This window comes from Chiloscyllium plagiosum, unplaced genomic scaffold, assembly GCF_037043375.1.
Source record: "Chiloscyllium plagiosum isolate Xiang-an unplaced genomic scaffold, Cpla_swu_hap1 HiC_scaffold_27, whole genome shotgun sequence".
Lineage (NCBI taxonomy): Eukaryota > Metazoa > Chordata > Chondrichthyes > Orectolobiformes > Hemiscylliidae > Chiloscyllium > Chiloscyllium plagiosum.
In genome coordinates this window covers 10446117-10461779 of record NW_028270165.1, presented here as the reverse complement: position 1 = coordinate 10461779, position 15663 = coordinate 10446117, and the positions used below count along the sequence as shown (strand labels likewise).

The 15663-nt window shown below is 44.7% G+C and overlaps 2 protein-coding genes across 3 annotated transcripts in view; both read left to right on the top strand.

Moving 5' to 3' along the window:
• Window positions 1-15663, top strand: part of LOC148143074 (uncharacterized) — a 312271-nt gene that overhangs the window by 127374 nt on the left and 169234 nt on the right. The window lies entirely within an intron of this gene.
• LOC148143077 (uncharacterized) lies at window positions 330-14819 on the top strand. 2 transcript variants are annotated; one of them, XM_087974032.1, is made up of 2 exons: window positions 330-436; window positions 9608-14819. In XM_087974032.1, the coding sequence occupies exon 2, from the start codon at window positions 9966-9968 to the stop codon at window positions 10878-10880; it is 915 nt and encodes a 304-aa protein (XP_087830158.1). In that variant the 5' UTR covers window positions 330-436; window positions 9608-9965; the 3' UTR covers window positions 10881-14819. The 2 variants fall into 2 exon arrangements, with proteins under 2 accessions (XP_087830158.1, XP_087830157.1); XM_087974031.1 differs by lacking the exon at window positions 330-436 and adding an exon at window positions 8522-8636.

Sequence of the window (15663 nt, the reverse complement as noted above, 5' to 3'; positions counted from 1 at the left end):
GATCTGCAGTCCTCACTTTCTCCTCCTTAATGAAGTACACGTCAGGGGTAAATCATTCATCGATTTTAGATTTATACATTGAGTGGAACACTACAGGTGTTTAACTCTAAACTCTAGTTCCAATTCAGTGTCAGTATAATCGCTTTTTATCTGCTCTAAAATAAGCATCGAATCAATGCACTCCATCTGATCCTTCTTAACGTTGATTTTCTTTAGTTTGCAGATTTCAACACTGTTTCAACAATTTATTAAAATCTATTTCTGGTACATGGGCGTCACTGGCTGGCCAGCATTTGGTTCTCCTTGAGAATGTGGTGGTGAGCTGCCTTCTTGAACCGTTGCAGTCCAAACCCTGTACGGTGACCCAAACATCTTGAGGGAAGGAATTCCAGGATTTGGACCAGTGACACTGAAGAAACATTCCCAAGTGAAGATGGTGAGTGGCTTGGAAGGGTACTTGCAAGAGGTTGTGTTCCCAGGTATCTGTTTTCCCGGTCCTTCCAGATGGAAGTGGTTGTTAGTTTGAAAGGCAATTTGTAAGGTGCTTTGGTAAATTTTTGCAGTGCATCTTGTAGGTACTACACACTATTGCTTCTGAACAGTGGATATGGTACCAATCAAGCAGGCAACATTGACCTGGATGGTATGAAGCGTTTCAAGTACAGTTGAAGCTGCAACCCCATCCAAGCTAGTGGGGAGTATTCCATTACACTGCTGACTTGTGGCATGTAGAAGTTGGAACAGGTTTTGGAGAGTCAGGAGGTGAGTTACTCACTACAGTATTTCTGGCCTCTGACCTGCTCTTGTAGCCACTGTGTATATATGGTTCATCTAGTTGAGTTTCTGTTCAATGGTAAAACCCAAGGATGTTGATCGTGGGGTATTTAGTGACAGTAACATTGTTGATATCACAGGTCAGTGGTCAGATTATCTCTTTTGGGGATGAGTCATTCTGTGACATTTGCATGGCATTCATGTTACTTGCCACTCATCAGCCCATTGGATATGGTTAAGATCTTGAAGCATTTCAAACTTAACTGCTTCAGTTTGTGGGGAGTTGTTTCTAGTGCTGAACATCTGCAATTATTGCAACATCTCCACTTCTGAACTTATGATGGAGGAAGGTCATTGATGAAGATGGTTCGGCCTATGAACTCCTGCAGAGTTGTCCTGAAGCCGAAATGACTGACCTCCACAAACCATAGCCATCTTTCTATGTGCTAGGTATGACTTAACAGTTAAGACATATAAAACTAATTGAAGGAATAGGTATGAGACAACCCTCTTCAAGGTGTCTCCAGTGCAGGTTTTTCTGTTCTCGAAACAATCTGATAAATGTTGACATTCATCAGCCTTTTGATCTTGGCAGTTTCCTTTCTCTCCAACATTTGTTTCACATTAGCAAGTTGAATTATTCTGCATTTTTCAGGAAAATGTTTTACAGAAGGTAACATTCTTAATATCTGTGTAATGTTCCGTGGGAAAACTGTCTATAGTCCACCAGGTGGAGAGAATTTATCTGAAAAGATTTGTCAAATGCCCTGCTTCCACAAGACCCAGTGTTCCCAAAGTTGAAGTACTTTTAACAGCCCCTTTATATTTTCCAGAATTCCCATGATAGGAGACATGTGTCACTTATACCCACCACAAATCTCCTGAAACTGGGTGCACTACAAAAGTCCAGCAGGAAGATTATCAGTAAAAAGGTCTGGTTTCAATCATAGAGTTATAGACATCTAGAGACATACTGCACGGAAACAGATCCTTTGGTTAAACTCATCCATGCTGACCAGATGTCCCAAGCTGACCCAGTCCCAAGTTTCAGCCTCTGGCCCATATCCCTCCCAGATGCCTTTTAAATATTGTAATTGTACCCATCTCCACCACCTCCCTGGCAGCTTGTTCCACACACACACCACCCTCTGCATAAAACGATTGTCCTTGAGGTCACTTATTCCCTCCTTGCTACCCACAGCATCTCCTCTCCATTCCCCCACCACCCTCAGCACCCCCTGTCCATCCACAGCTCCTCCTGTCCATTCCCACCCTGCCACCCATAGTGCCCCATGTCCATTTCCCTCTCCCCACTCTCTGACTCCATCCATCCTCCCTCTCTCCCCTCACCCTCCACTCTCCATCTCTCTGTTCCCTGTCTATTCTCTCTCTCCACCAACTCTCTGCTGCCCATTCTTCCACTGCCCCCACCCTCTCCTTGCCACTCATTCTCTCTCTCCACCCACCCTCTGTCCCCGTCCATTCTCTGTCTCTCCTCACATTCTGCACCCCACACCATTCTCTCTCCTGCCCCCCCCCCCCCCCCAACACTCTACCCCCACATTCTCCCTCTCAGACCATTCCCCCCATTCTCTGGGTCCCCCACGCTCTGCCCTGCAGGCCTTTATCTCTCCCCCCCCCCAAGTCCATCTCCTCTCCCTCACCCTCTGCTCCCCTGTCCATTCTCTCTCTCTGTTCTCCACAGCTCCACCCAACCCCCGTCCATTCTCTGTATTCTCCCCAGCCCCACCCTCTAGCCCCCATCAATGAGAGGAAGGAATCTGGTTGATGGCAGGGAGGAGGAGGAGTTCCCCAATGTTGAGTCCTCCCAACTCTATGCAGCCCGGGCGGAAGATGGGATGTTGTTCCTCCAGTTTGCAGTTTGATTCATTGTGGTCAGGGAGGAGGCCAAAGATGGTTATGTCAGAAAGGGAGTGGGAAGGGGAATTAAAATGGCTGGTGACTGGGAGGTCCGGTCAGCCTCTGCGGGTCCAGGTACGATGCTCGGTGAACTGTTCCCCTAGTCTCCCCGATGTAGAGAAGTCCACAATTGGCAAACACATGGCAAATGCAGTACCACAATGTATAATTATAGTGTCTGCTGTGAAAAAAGAAGCAGAAAGGAGGTGTATTGTTTAAATGGTGATGTGTTGGGATGTGGAGAAAGTGAGGACTGCAGATGCTGGAGATCAGAGTCGAAAAGTGTGGCACTGGAAAAGCACAGCAGGTCAGGCAGCATTCAAGAAGTAGGAGAGTTGACGTTTTGGGCATGAGCCCTTCATCAGGAATGATGTGTGAATGTAGAAAGGGGGCTCAGCGTCATTCCACAACAGTCAGTACCAGTTGTCAGGTGCAGCAAGCAATCAGCAAGGCAAGTGCTATGTTAACAAGATGAATTGAGTTCAGAAGTGGGGATGTCTTCCTGCAGTTAGAGGGTCATTGAATGTATTCAAGGCTGAGTTCATCTGATTTTTGATCAATAAAGAAGTGGATGTTTATGGGGGAAGGCAAGGAAATGATTTTAGAACAGTTTCAGTCCAACTAGTCCATGCTGACTATGTTTTCAAACTAAATTAGTCCCAGCTGCCTGTGTTTGGCCCATATCCCTCCAAACATTTCCTATTCATGTACTTGTCCAAATTTCTTTGAAACGTTGTTACGGTACCTGCGTCCTTTCTCTGGACATTTATTCCACACACAAACCGCGCTCTGTGTTTTTTTAAAAAAAACTAGTGCCCCTCATGTCTTTTTAAAATCTTTCTCCACTCACCGTCAAACTTTGCTCCCTAATCTTGAAACCACCCTAGAGAAAGAAGACCCGCCGTTCACCTCATCTATATCCTTCATGATTTTATAAACCTCTATAAGGTCACCTCGCAACCTGCTGTGCTCCAGTGAAAAAGTCCCAGCGTTTCCATTTAGGTGTAGTTAGATTCATATCCAGTTATGATCTGTTCAATGCTGGTGCAGGCTCGAAAGACCAAATGGCCGAATTCTCTTTCCAGTTCTCTCACTCTGTGTCCAGGACAGCAAGAGACTATATGACATAAGAGCAGAAAGTAGGCCATTCAGCCCATCAAGTCTGCTCATACCATTCAGTTGTGGCTCATAGGTTTCTCAATCCCATTCTCTTGCTTTCTCTCCATAACCCTCGATCCCCTTGGTCCTCAAGAACATATGTCTCAGTCTTAAATGTACTCAGTGACCTAGCCTCTGCAACCTTCTGTGGCAATGAATTCCATAGATTCACCACTATCTGGCTGAAGTGTTTTACGTTTATCTATGTTCTAAAAGGCCTTCTCTTTACTCTGAGGCTGTGCCCTCGGGTCCGAGTCTCTCCTACCAACGGAAACATCTTCCCAACGTCCACTGTGTCCAGGCCATTCAGTATTCTGTGTGTTTCAATTAGATCTCTCCTGAGTGTGGGCCTGTTAGTCAGCATGAAGCAGACCCTTCAGGATGAGGTACAACAGGGATTAGGTTCGGCAAATGGAAAGAGAGTATGTGGGATGGAGATTTTCAGCTTCTAGGGAATAAGAGAGGAAAGAGAGTTCATTATAAATTAGAATTGTTCAGGTGGGCCAATGGGCCAAGGAGTGGCAGATGGAGATAATTTAGAGAAATGAGAGGTGCTGCATTTTGCAGCTGTATAAGACATTGTTTAGGCCACTTTTGGAATATTGTGTTCAGTTCTGGTCTCCCTGCTATAGCAAAGAGGTTGTGAAACTTTGGAAGTGGTTGGAGAAGATTTACAAGGCTGTTGCCATGCTTGTGACCTACAGTGAGAGGCTGAAGAGGCCAGGGATATTTTCCCTGGAGAATTGGAGGCTATGGGGGTGATCCTATAGATGTTTATGAGGGGCATGGATAGGGTAAATACCAAGGCAATTTTTCCCAGGGTAGGGGAGTCCAAAACTAGAGGGCATATGTTTGAGGTGAGAGGGGAATGATTTAAAAGGGATGTGATGGCAAGGTTTTCATGCAGAGGATAGTGCATGTGTGCAACAAACTACCAGATAATGACAACATTTAAAAGGCATCTGGATAGGTACATGAATAGGAAGGATTTAGAGGGATATGGGCCAAATGCGACTAGGTTAATTTAGGATATTTGGTTGGCATGACAAGCTGGACCGAAGGGTCTGTTTCCATGCTTTATAACTCTAATCAGCTTTGCTGAAAGCAGAAGAGTCAGAGCAGCTTTCAAAGATGTTTTGCCCTTACTGGGAGCAATAGATTATAGGTGCAGGAGTAGGCCATTCTGCCCTTCGAGCCTGCACCACCATTCAATATGATCATGGCTGATCATCCTTAATCAGTATCCTGTTCCTGCCTTATCTCCATAGCCCTTGATTCCACTATCCTTGAGAGCTCTATCCAACTCTTTCTTAAATGAATCCAGAGACTGGGCCTCCACTGCCCTCTGGGGCAGAGGATTCAACACAGCCACCATTCTCTGGGTGAAGAAGTATCTTCTCATCTCTGTCCTAAATGGTCTACCCCGTATTTTTAAGTTGTGTCCTCTGGTTCGGCACTCGCCCATTAGCGGAAACATGTTTCCTGCCTCCAGAGTGTCCAATCCTTTAATAATCTTTATGTCTCAATCAGATCCCCTCTCAGTCTTCTAAACTCAAAGGTATACAAGCCCAGTCGCTCCAGTCTGTCAGCGTAAGGTAGTCCCGCCATTCCAGGAATTGACCTCGTGAACCTACGCTGCACTCCCTCAATAGCCAGAATGTCTTTCCTCAAATTTGGAGACCAGAACTGCACACAATACTCCAGGTGTGGTCTCACCAGGGCCCTGTTCAGCTGCAGAAGAACCTCTTTGCTTCTATACTCAATCCCTCTTGTTATGAAGGCCAGCATGCTATTAGCCTTCTTCACTACCTGCTGTACCTGCATGCTTACCTTCATTGACTGGTGTACAAGAACACCCAGATCTCTTTGTACTGCCCCTTTACCTAAATTGATTCCATTTCGGTAGTAATATGCCTTCCTGTTCTTGCCACCAAAGTGGATAACCATACATTTATCCACATTAAACTGCATCTGCCATGCATCTGACCACTCACCTCACCTGTTCAGGTCACCCTGTAATCTCCAAACATCCCCCTCACATTTCACCCTGCCACCCAGCTTAGTATCATCAGCAAATTTGCTAATGTTATTACTAATACCATCTTCTATATCATTAATATATATTGTAAAAAGCTGCGGTCCCAGCACTGATCCCTGCGGTACCCCACTGGTCACTGCCTTCCATTCCGAAATGGAGCCGTTTATCACTACTCTTTGTTTCCTATCAGCCAAGCAACTTTCAATCCAAGTTAGTACTTTGCCCCCAATACCATGCACCTTAATTTTGCTCACTAACCTCCTATGTGGGACTTTATCAAAAGCTTTTTGAAAGTCCAGGTACACGACATCTACTGGATCTCCCTCGTTCATCTTCAGAGTTACATCCTCAAAAAATTCCAGAAGATTAGTCAAGCATGATTTCCCTTTCATAAATCCATGCTGACTCTGACCTATCCTGTTACTACTATCCAGATGTGTCGTAATTTCATCCTTTATAATAGACTCCAGCATCTTTCCCACCACTGAGGTCAGACTAACTGGTCTATAATTTCCTGCTTTCTCTCTCCCACCTTTCTTAAAAAGTGGTACAACATTAGCCACCCTCCAATCTGCAGGAACTGATCCCGAATCTATCGAACTCTGGAAAATAATCACCAATGCATCCACGATTTCTTGAGCCACCTCCTTCAGTACCCTGGGATGTAGACCATCAGGCCCTGGGGACTTATCAACCTTCAGACCTAACAGTCTCTCCAACACCAAATTATAGCAAATATAAATTCCCTTAAGTTCAGGTCCTTCAGCCACTGTTACCTCAGGGAGACTGCTTGTGTCTTCCCCAGTGAACACAGATCTGAAGTACTAATTCAATTCTTCTGCCATTTTTTTGTTCCCCGTAATATATTCCCCTGTTTCTGTCTTCAAGGGCCCAATTTTAGTCTTAACCATTTTTTTGCCTTTCACATACCTAAAAAAGCTTTTACTATCCTCCTTTATGTTTTTGGCCAGTTTACCTTCGTACCTCATTTTTTCTCTGTGTATTTCCTTCTTAGTTGTCCTCTGTTGTTCTTTAAAAGCTTCCCAGTCCTCCATTTTCCCACTTATCTTTCTTATGTTATACTTTTTCTCTTTTAACTTTATATGTTTCTTAACTTCCCTCATCAGCCATGGCCACCCATGCCTCCTCCTAGGATCTGTCTTCCTTTTTGGAATGAACTGATCCTGCATCTTCTGCATTATACACAGAAATATCTGCCATTGTTCCTCCACTGTCATCCCTGCTAAGGTATTGAACTTTGGCCAGCTCCTCCCTCATAGCTCCAAAGTTCCCTTTATTCAACAGAAATATTGTCACTTCCGATTGTACCCTCTCCTTCTCAAATTGCAGATTGAAGATTATTGTATTATGGTCACTACTTCCCAATGGCTCCTTCACTTCGAGGTCCCTGATCAATTCTGGTTAATTGCACAGAACAAGTTACAGTGAAATCTTTAATTTGTGGGACAGCAACTGAGTGAATGAGTACATCCAGAATTTTAATGGAAAGTGGGAATTCATTGCACTGTGGGGATGAAGTGGTTTAAGGTTTACCGGCAGTAAGTACAGTGTGCTGAGTGGGGAGCTGAGTGAAGGGTTAGGTGGGTTCTTGTTTTAAACTGCTCACTTCTTTCAGCCTCCAGCATTGTATTTCCACTGCTGTACATCAGAAGGAGTGAATCAGTCACTGTTATTATTAGAAACCTTACGGTTTTCAATACCTCATTGTTTCCTGAGCATTTTAAAGTTTACTGACAGCAGCGGGGTTTGGGCCGTATTCACTGGAAACGATTAATCAGACAGATAACACACATACGAGAGGGCAGGGTGGGACTTGTCTTTTGATTTGGTGGAAGGTGGGAGGTTCTGCGCGCTGTGATCTGGGGGAAAAGGCGACTGCAGTAAATCATTCAATCTCTACAGTGTGGAAGTAGGCCATTCAACCCCTCTGAAGAGCATGTCATCCCGACCCACGCCCACCAGCTCCCTGCCCTGTCTCGCAGTTCCTGCTGGGGGATGAGACTCGGCCATAAAATTAGGGGGAGTAGATTTAAGGTAGAGATGAGGAGGAGCTGTTTTTCCCGGAGAGTAGTTAATCTGTGAAGGGTGAGGGTGGATTGGCCATGCTAAATTGCCCCACATGGTCCAGGGATGTGCAGATTAGGGTGGATTCGCCATGTTAAATTACCCATAGTGACCAGGTATGGGCAGGTGAGGTCTATTCGGGGGGTAAATATCGGGCAGGAGGGGAAGGGGAATGGATGTGGGTGGGTTACCCTTCGGAGGGTCGGTGTGGTCTCATTGGGCCGGGTGACCTGGTTCTACATTGCGCGGATTCTCTGAAGGGAAAGGATTTTTGCAAACTGTGCAGGGCAGAGCGGGCCGTCAATCCGGAGCAGGCGCAGTGCGGAGCCGCCGTTCGCCCCGCCCCGTCTCGCAGGCCGTCACTCGACACTTGCTCCTCCCACTGTCCCGGCCGCGCTCCGCGTCTGTACACGCCTCTCGCTCCACCCAGTCGCCCCGCCCCTGACCCCGATCGTCGCTCCGCCCTCTCCCCGCTGCTCGCCCCTCCCCTTCCTGTCTCTCCCTCCGCCGCCTCGACCCATCGATGACGTCACAACGCGGAAGTGGCTCTGCTCGGTTCAGAGTAAAACCCTTTCTCTGGGCAACTCTTAAGAGGGAGAAAATCTGTTCACTGGTAGCAACTGGAGTGAATCCAGGGAGGGCGCAGACTCTGCAAACTCAGGTATGTGTCTTAGTTGCCCGGGTGAGGATGGACAGAAGGATAGGGTGTGGCTGTTTTCCCAGCCCGCGCCAGAATCTTAGGGGTAACCTTATAGACTTTTATAAAATCAGAAGGAGCATGGATAGGGTAAATAGACATGGTCTTTTCCTTGGGATGGGGGAGTCCAGAACGAGAGGGTGATTGGTTTATGGTGAGGGCGGCGGGGGAGGGGGCGTGGAGATTTAAAAGAGACCTAAGGAGGCAACTATTTCACGAGGCTTGGGCGGGTGTGAATGTGTGTCCGGAATGACCTGCCAGAGAAAGTAGTGGAGGCTGGGACAATTACAGCATTTAAAAGGCATTTGGATGGGTGTATCAATACGAACGGTTCAGAGGGCCAGAGAACACTTGCTGGCAAATGTGACTAGATTAATTTAGGCTATCTGGTCAGCACAGAAGAGTTTGACTGAAGTGCCTGTGCCTGTTTCTGTTTCTGTGTGTATATGACTCTGGTTTTCCACTAACGTTTGCCACGTCTGTATGTTCAGTTTCTCTCTCTGGTGTCGGTGTTAATACCTTGATGTCTCATTATGCTCCCCTTCCTGGGGACATTAACCATTTCTTGAGGTTGTTCCTCAAGAAGCTGCATTGCAGGTTCATCCTGAATTGGAACACTTTATTTTGCTTTCCAAATCAGACCTGCTCACTCTCAGCATTATGCCAATGACGTGAAAGATATTAACTTTCAGGTGGAGTTTCAGAGAGATAAGTCTTGACGTTTTTGCTTTTCTGCTCCTGTCAGATCCTGAATCAGCACCTTCAGGAGAATTAGTTAGATTGGAGTGAGAACAGAAGGGGGGAGAGAGAATGGGATGGCGCTTTCAATTTTGTGGAATAATAAAAGAAAAGAATGTTCTCCAGAAAGCAGAATTGCTTGTTCTGAATTTCTACTCTGGACTGACAGTGATGACTTTTATATTCTCTTTTTACAGCGTTTGAAGATCTGAAGACAGAAGTTTCAAAATCAACTGTAACGTCAACTCTCCTGCTCCTCGGATGCTACTTGATGTGCTGTGAATTTTCAAGTGCCGTGCTTTTTGACAGTGACTCTCCAGAGTCAGCAGTCCTCACTTTGGTGTCAATGTCTGACGGTCACTCAATCCATCAGGACCACAACGATTTTTGACTGCGATTCTGAGAGAAGGAGCAAAGCTTTTTGGTTCCTGTTCGAGTACATTTCCAGTATCAGTGGGACTGGATGAGAGACCTACTGTTGCAGTGCACTGAGTGTGGAGCGTGTAACAGCTATACCGCCTGTTAAGAGGAAATCACGGTGCGAAGGGGCTCTACATGCGTTTGTGTGCGGCTGAAGCTTCGGCCATGGAGAAACCTGAGGAATCCTGTCCTGTGGAGAAACCATGGAAGTGTGGTGACTGCGGGAAAGGCTTCTATGTCCCATCTGCCCTGGAAACTTATCGGTGCAGTCACACCAGAGAGAGGCCCTTCGGCTGCCCTGAGTGTGGGAAGGGCTTTACCCAGGCCTCTGCCCTGCGGACTCACCAGCGGGTCCACACAGGGGAGAGGCCGTTCCCGTGTCCCGAGTGCGGGAAAGCCTTCAGCAATTCCTTCAACCTCCAGACACACAGGCGACTCCACACTGGTGAGAGGCCGTTTTCTTGCTCCGAGTGCAAGAAGGCATTCAGACATTCCTCTGACCTGCTGACCCACTGGCGGGTCCACACGGGGGAGAGGCCCTACAGCTGCCCCGAGTGCAGGAAGGCCTTCAGCAATTCCTCCCACCTGCTGACTCACCAGCGGGTCCACACGGGGGAGAGGCCATTCATCTGCCCCAAGTGCGGGAAGAGATTTAGTCAGGTGAGCAACTTGTGGAAGCACCAGCGTCTCCACACTGGGGAGAAGCCCTTCAGCTGCCCCGAGTGCAGGAAGGCCTTCAGCAATTCCGCTACTCTGCTGACCCACCGGCGGATCCATATGGGGGAGAGGCCATTCCCCTGCACAGAGTGCGGGAAGGCCTTCAGCAATTCCTCCATCCTGCTGAGACACCAGAGGGTTCACACAGGGGAGTGGCCCTTCAGCTGCCCTGAGTGCAGGAAGGGGTTCAGCGATTCCTCCAATCTCCAGACCCACCAGCGGATCCACACTGGGGAGAAGCCCTTCGGCTGCACAGAGTGTGGGAAGGCCTTCACCCGCTCCTCCCACCTGCGGAGGCACCAACGAGTTCATGTGCCATCGCAGGGTGATTGAAGGAGCAACAACCGAGTGCCATTAGGGACTGGACTATCAACCCAGTTCCTGGGACTCCTGAGCTTGAATCCAGCCGCGGCAGATCACGGAATTGGAATTCGGTCAGAAATCTGGAGTTCAGAATCTGATGATGAAACCGTTTTTAGGGTGGGGTGAAATTGCTGAGTGAGGCAATACTTCCTCCAGGTTACAGCTGTACCAAGGATCCAATTACAAAGGACAACTTGGTGATGACCAACAGTAAAGAAAGTGAGGTGGGATGGGTGGAGGGGTGGGGAGTGAGGATTATGCGCAGTTTGACTTTGAGCTGTTTAAAAAGCAGCTACTTTTTCTACACTTTTTTTGCTGGGGGGATCTGAAGCTTTAACAAAGTTGGGTCGCAATAAAGGTTACTGAACTTACTGCGGGCTCAGACTCTCATTGAAAGCTTTGAGCTCCAAGAGGTTTTTTGTTTTAAAGCTGTTCATTTCTTTCAGCCTCCTGCACTAAGTTTTCAATTTCAATCGGGTGGAGCAGTGATTGGGTAGCTAGTATCATTAGAAATTGTAAATTTTTCAGGAGTGCAGATACTGTGTTGTTTTATTGGCATTGTAAAGTTCACTGGCGGCACTGGGAGGTATGGGCTGTGTTCACTAGAAACGATGTGGTGGTGCCAGTATTGGACTGGGGTGGATAAAATTAAAAATCACACAAGACCAGGTTATAGTCCAACAGATTTATTCGGAAGCACGAGCTTTCGGAGTGCCGGTCCTTCCACAGGTAGCTGTGGAGCAGGATCATAAGACACAAATCTTATAGCAAAATTCATAGTGTCATGCAACTGATGCCTTTTAGAATGGGTTGCAGGTTTCGGTTCATTAATATGTAAATCCAAGAACAACATCTAAGTCATGTTCTTGAGATGACTTATGGTTTTATTTTTTTTTAAAAAGTGACATCTCAGCTCACACAATACATTAAAGTTGTGAGGTTAGAGTCTGTCAGTATCCCAATCTTGAATCAGACTAGTTCTGTTTTTAAAGTAGGAATATATAAAATATTACATGGATTGACTGCCTGTAGATTGTGCGTTTTGTGAGCAAAATTGAAAGTATCTGCAAATATAATTCTGCCAATACAAATTCACTCCATAGAGTTGTGTGTGTGCATGTGAGTTTGTGTGTGAGTGCATGTAAGAGTGTGTGCATGCTTGGTAAAGTGAGTGTGTGATGGAGTATAAGTCTGGGAGTGTGAGCATGTTAGGGTGTGCGTATATGAGAGAGGTATGAGCCGCTTGTGGGCGGCACGGTGGCACAGTGGTTAGCACTGTTGCCTCACAGCGCCAGAGACCCGGGTTCAATTCCCGACTCAGGCGACTGACTGTGTGGAGTTTGCACATTCTCCCCGTGTCTGCGTGGGTTTCCTCCGCGTGCTCCGGTTTCCTCCCACAGTCCAAAGATGTGCAGGTCAGGTGAATTGGCTGTGCTAAATTGCCCGTAGTGCTAGGTAAAAAGGGGTACATGTACGGGTATGGGTGGGTTGCGCTTCGGCGGGTCGGTGTGGACTTGTTGGGCCGAAGGGCCTGTTTCCACACTGTAAGTAATCTAATCTAATCTAATCTAAAAAAAAAGCAAGGGATTGCAGTTTACTAAAACGAGGAAGGACAGGACTTAAAACAGAGACCTGGGAGGGTTCAGATACATAGTTATGCAACCTGCAAAGAACTGGTAGACTGGATGGTTAAGAAGGCATTCAGCACCATTGCCAGCCAGACCCACCCCCTTACTTCATATTTCTCATAGCTAATCCACCCTACCTTGCATATCCTGAACAATAAGGGTAATTTAGCATGGCCAATCCAGCCTAACCTACACCCTAATCTAAAAACTACCTTCTCAGAATGTAATTTAAATGCACAACATTTCTAAGAAAAATGTCCGTCTGACTCAACCCTGGGACCCAGACAGAATTCACACCTATTGTTAGAAAAACTGTGCATTTGAATGACTTTCTTGAGAAGGTAATTAAAAACAAGTTCTGGAATTAACATGCCAAAGAGCAGAAACCCATTCTAAAAGATGAAAGATTTAATCTAAAATTGTTTAATATATCACATCTCCATGACACTGGAGTCCTTTGGCTATAAATGCCATGATCATGATCTCATTCTCCACAACCAACCTGATAAAAGAGCAGTGCTCCAAACGTTAGTGTTTCAATAAATCTGTTGGTTTATAACCTGGTGTTGTGAGATTTTTAATTTTGTCCAAGGAAACACGTGTTGTGGGACTGGTAACAGTTGTTATTTTGGGATCTGTTCCTCCTGAAATTTCTCCTCTGCGCAGACACGGGTGAACAGTCTGTTTTTGTGCTTTGTGCGAGATCAGGCTAGCAGCTTTTAAATCCTTAAAAGAAAACTGTAGGTTAGCAATCGTATTTCGAGAATGGTACTTCCAGCTCTGGTAGTCCTGTTGGGTCACCAGAGAGGGAGGGAGAGAAGATGTCACATCTAAAAAGCAAACCGAAAAGTTGTTGTGTTTGTTCCGTCAGTTGAGTTGGTTCTGCACTCCGATGAGACTGGATACTGATTTTAATGGATCAGAATTGAACCCGACAATGGAACCCCTTAAATTTCAAGAACGTTGAAAGGGCAAATCAAACTGTAACCTTGAAGAGATATGCTTCCATTTCTAACCTTGGGTGATCCAAATGAGACATTGTTACTGATCACTCCATTTCAGAGTGCTGCTCTTTCATCAGCTGGTCGTGGACAGTAAGATCATGATCACAGAATTTATAGCCAAAGGAGTCCACGGTCATGGAGATGTCCTTCACTAAACAATTTTAGATTAAATCTTTCATATTTTAGAATGGGCTTCTGTTCTTTGGTACGTTAATCCCAGAACTTGTTTCAAATTACCTTCAAGAATGTCATGGAAATGCAGAGGTTTTCGAACAACAATGTCAGTCTGACTCGATATTGGGACACACAGAATTCACACCTATTGTTAGAAAAGCTCTACGTTTAAATGACATTCTGAAATGGCTGATCTTTAACATTGAGAATAGTTACATTGATATATTCAGAATCATTGTTAAAGTTTGAAAGCATGTTCACTTTTTGAAAAGAGGTGCTGAAATCTTTCTGAAACTTGCATTGAAACATGCGTAGTTAGGCCACAGCCCAAGACAGGCTGTAAAGGATGAATGGCCTAATCCTAGTTTTGTGAAATTGATTCTGACTATGTAGAAATAGAGTCATAGAGTTGTAGAGCACAGAAGCAAACCCTTCAGTCCAGACAACCAAATATCCTAAATTAATCTAGTGACTCATTTGCCAGCATTTGGTGCATAGCCCTCTGATTCTTTTCTATTCATGTCTCCAACCAGATGCATTTTTTTCTTCTTCAGCTAATTAAAGTTGGAGAAGCCTGAAATCTTTAAAGGATTTCCTGCAAAACACTTTTATGCAAGATTTGGTTCAGTGGTGGATTTTCCAAAGCTTTGTTATTGTAGTTTTCAATTTGTCAAAAAAACTTTCAGTTGTTGTTGTCCAAGGCAGAGTAAATATTCATTTAAGATATAATTGAGATATATACATTCTTTACAATGTTTTTCCATCATTACCAGTGATTGTCCATCATTTGGTACATTGAGCATCATCTTTTTGTGATTCAACAGATATGATTTGAAGTGAATTCTGCAAGATACTTTTGTATTTTATCTAACTTTGCTTTGTGTTAAAGATTTCCTTCGTGACATTTTAATTAAAATATCTCAATGAATAATAATGAAACAGCTAATTTATTCTGAAATTATTTCAATTAGTTGGTCGAATCCCAAATAATAGCTGCATAACTGTTGTAAATATTGACACCCAGGAAAGCTATTTTGTTTAATATATTTCCTTTGTAAAGATTTTATAAAATGATTGTATTTTCATATGAAATAAAATTTGCAGTTTTACTAAATGGTTGAAAGTAACTTTGCACTTAATTGCTCCATTTGGGATTAAACATAGATTATTTTTATCAAAATCATATTCACAATTTATGGTGAGTGTATTAACAAACAAATGTTGCCATTTGCCATCGAATTGCCTCAAACACAATTTGAAATTCTTGAATGAGTTGAATAAGGGGTACACTGTGAATATTTATTGTGCATTTCTGAAATTCTCTGCACTGCCATTGCATTTGGTTAAACAAGATATGTACCCTCCTCATAACTTTGTATTTCTTTGATATTTCATTTGCTATTGCTATTGGTATTGCCCAAATAACTTCATCAAATGCCAAAACGTTTTTTAAGCTGTGAATTTTCGGTCTGGTAATGTCATTGTTGTGAACAATCTGAAGATTGATTTCAATACATATAAGAATGTCAAAGAGATTGTGATAATAGAAAGTCAACATGTCGAATTGCTAATGAAATGTAAACCAAGGCTGCTCTTAATTTGGTACAGACTAAATCGCAATCAAAATGATAAGAATAAGTAGAAATAACGGCATTGTGCACAAACTGTTTGTAGTGAGTTCAGAATTTTTCTGATCATTTAATTCTGACACATGCAGTGTGCAACACTTATTTGTTCATGGAATGTGAGCATCACTGGCAGAGCCACTATTTTTCATCATCCCCTCTTTCCCTTGAAAACTTGACTGCTAAGCACCCATATGAATATTGTGTGAGGAGACCATGAGGTTGAGTTGCAAGGCCTACTGTGGCATAACAAATTGGACTGGCTTACACTGCACCCTGACAAGACAGATTTTTGGGAGAACAAAAATTGGAATTCCTACTT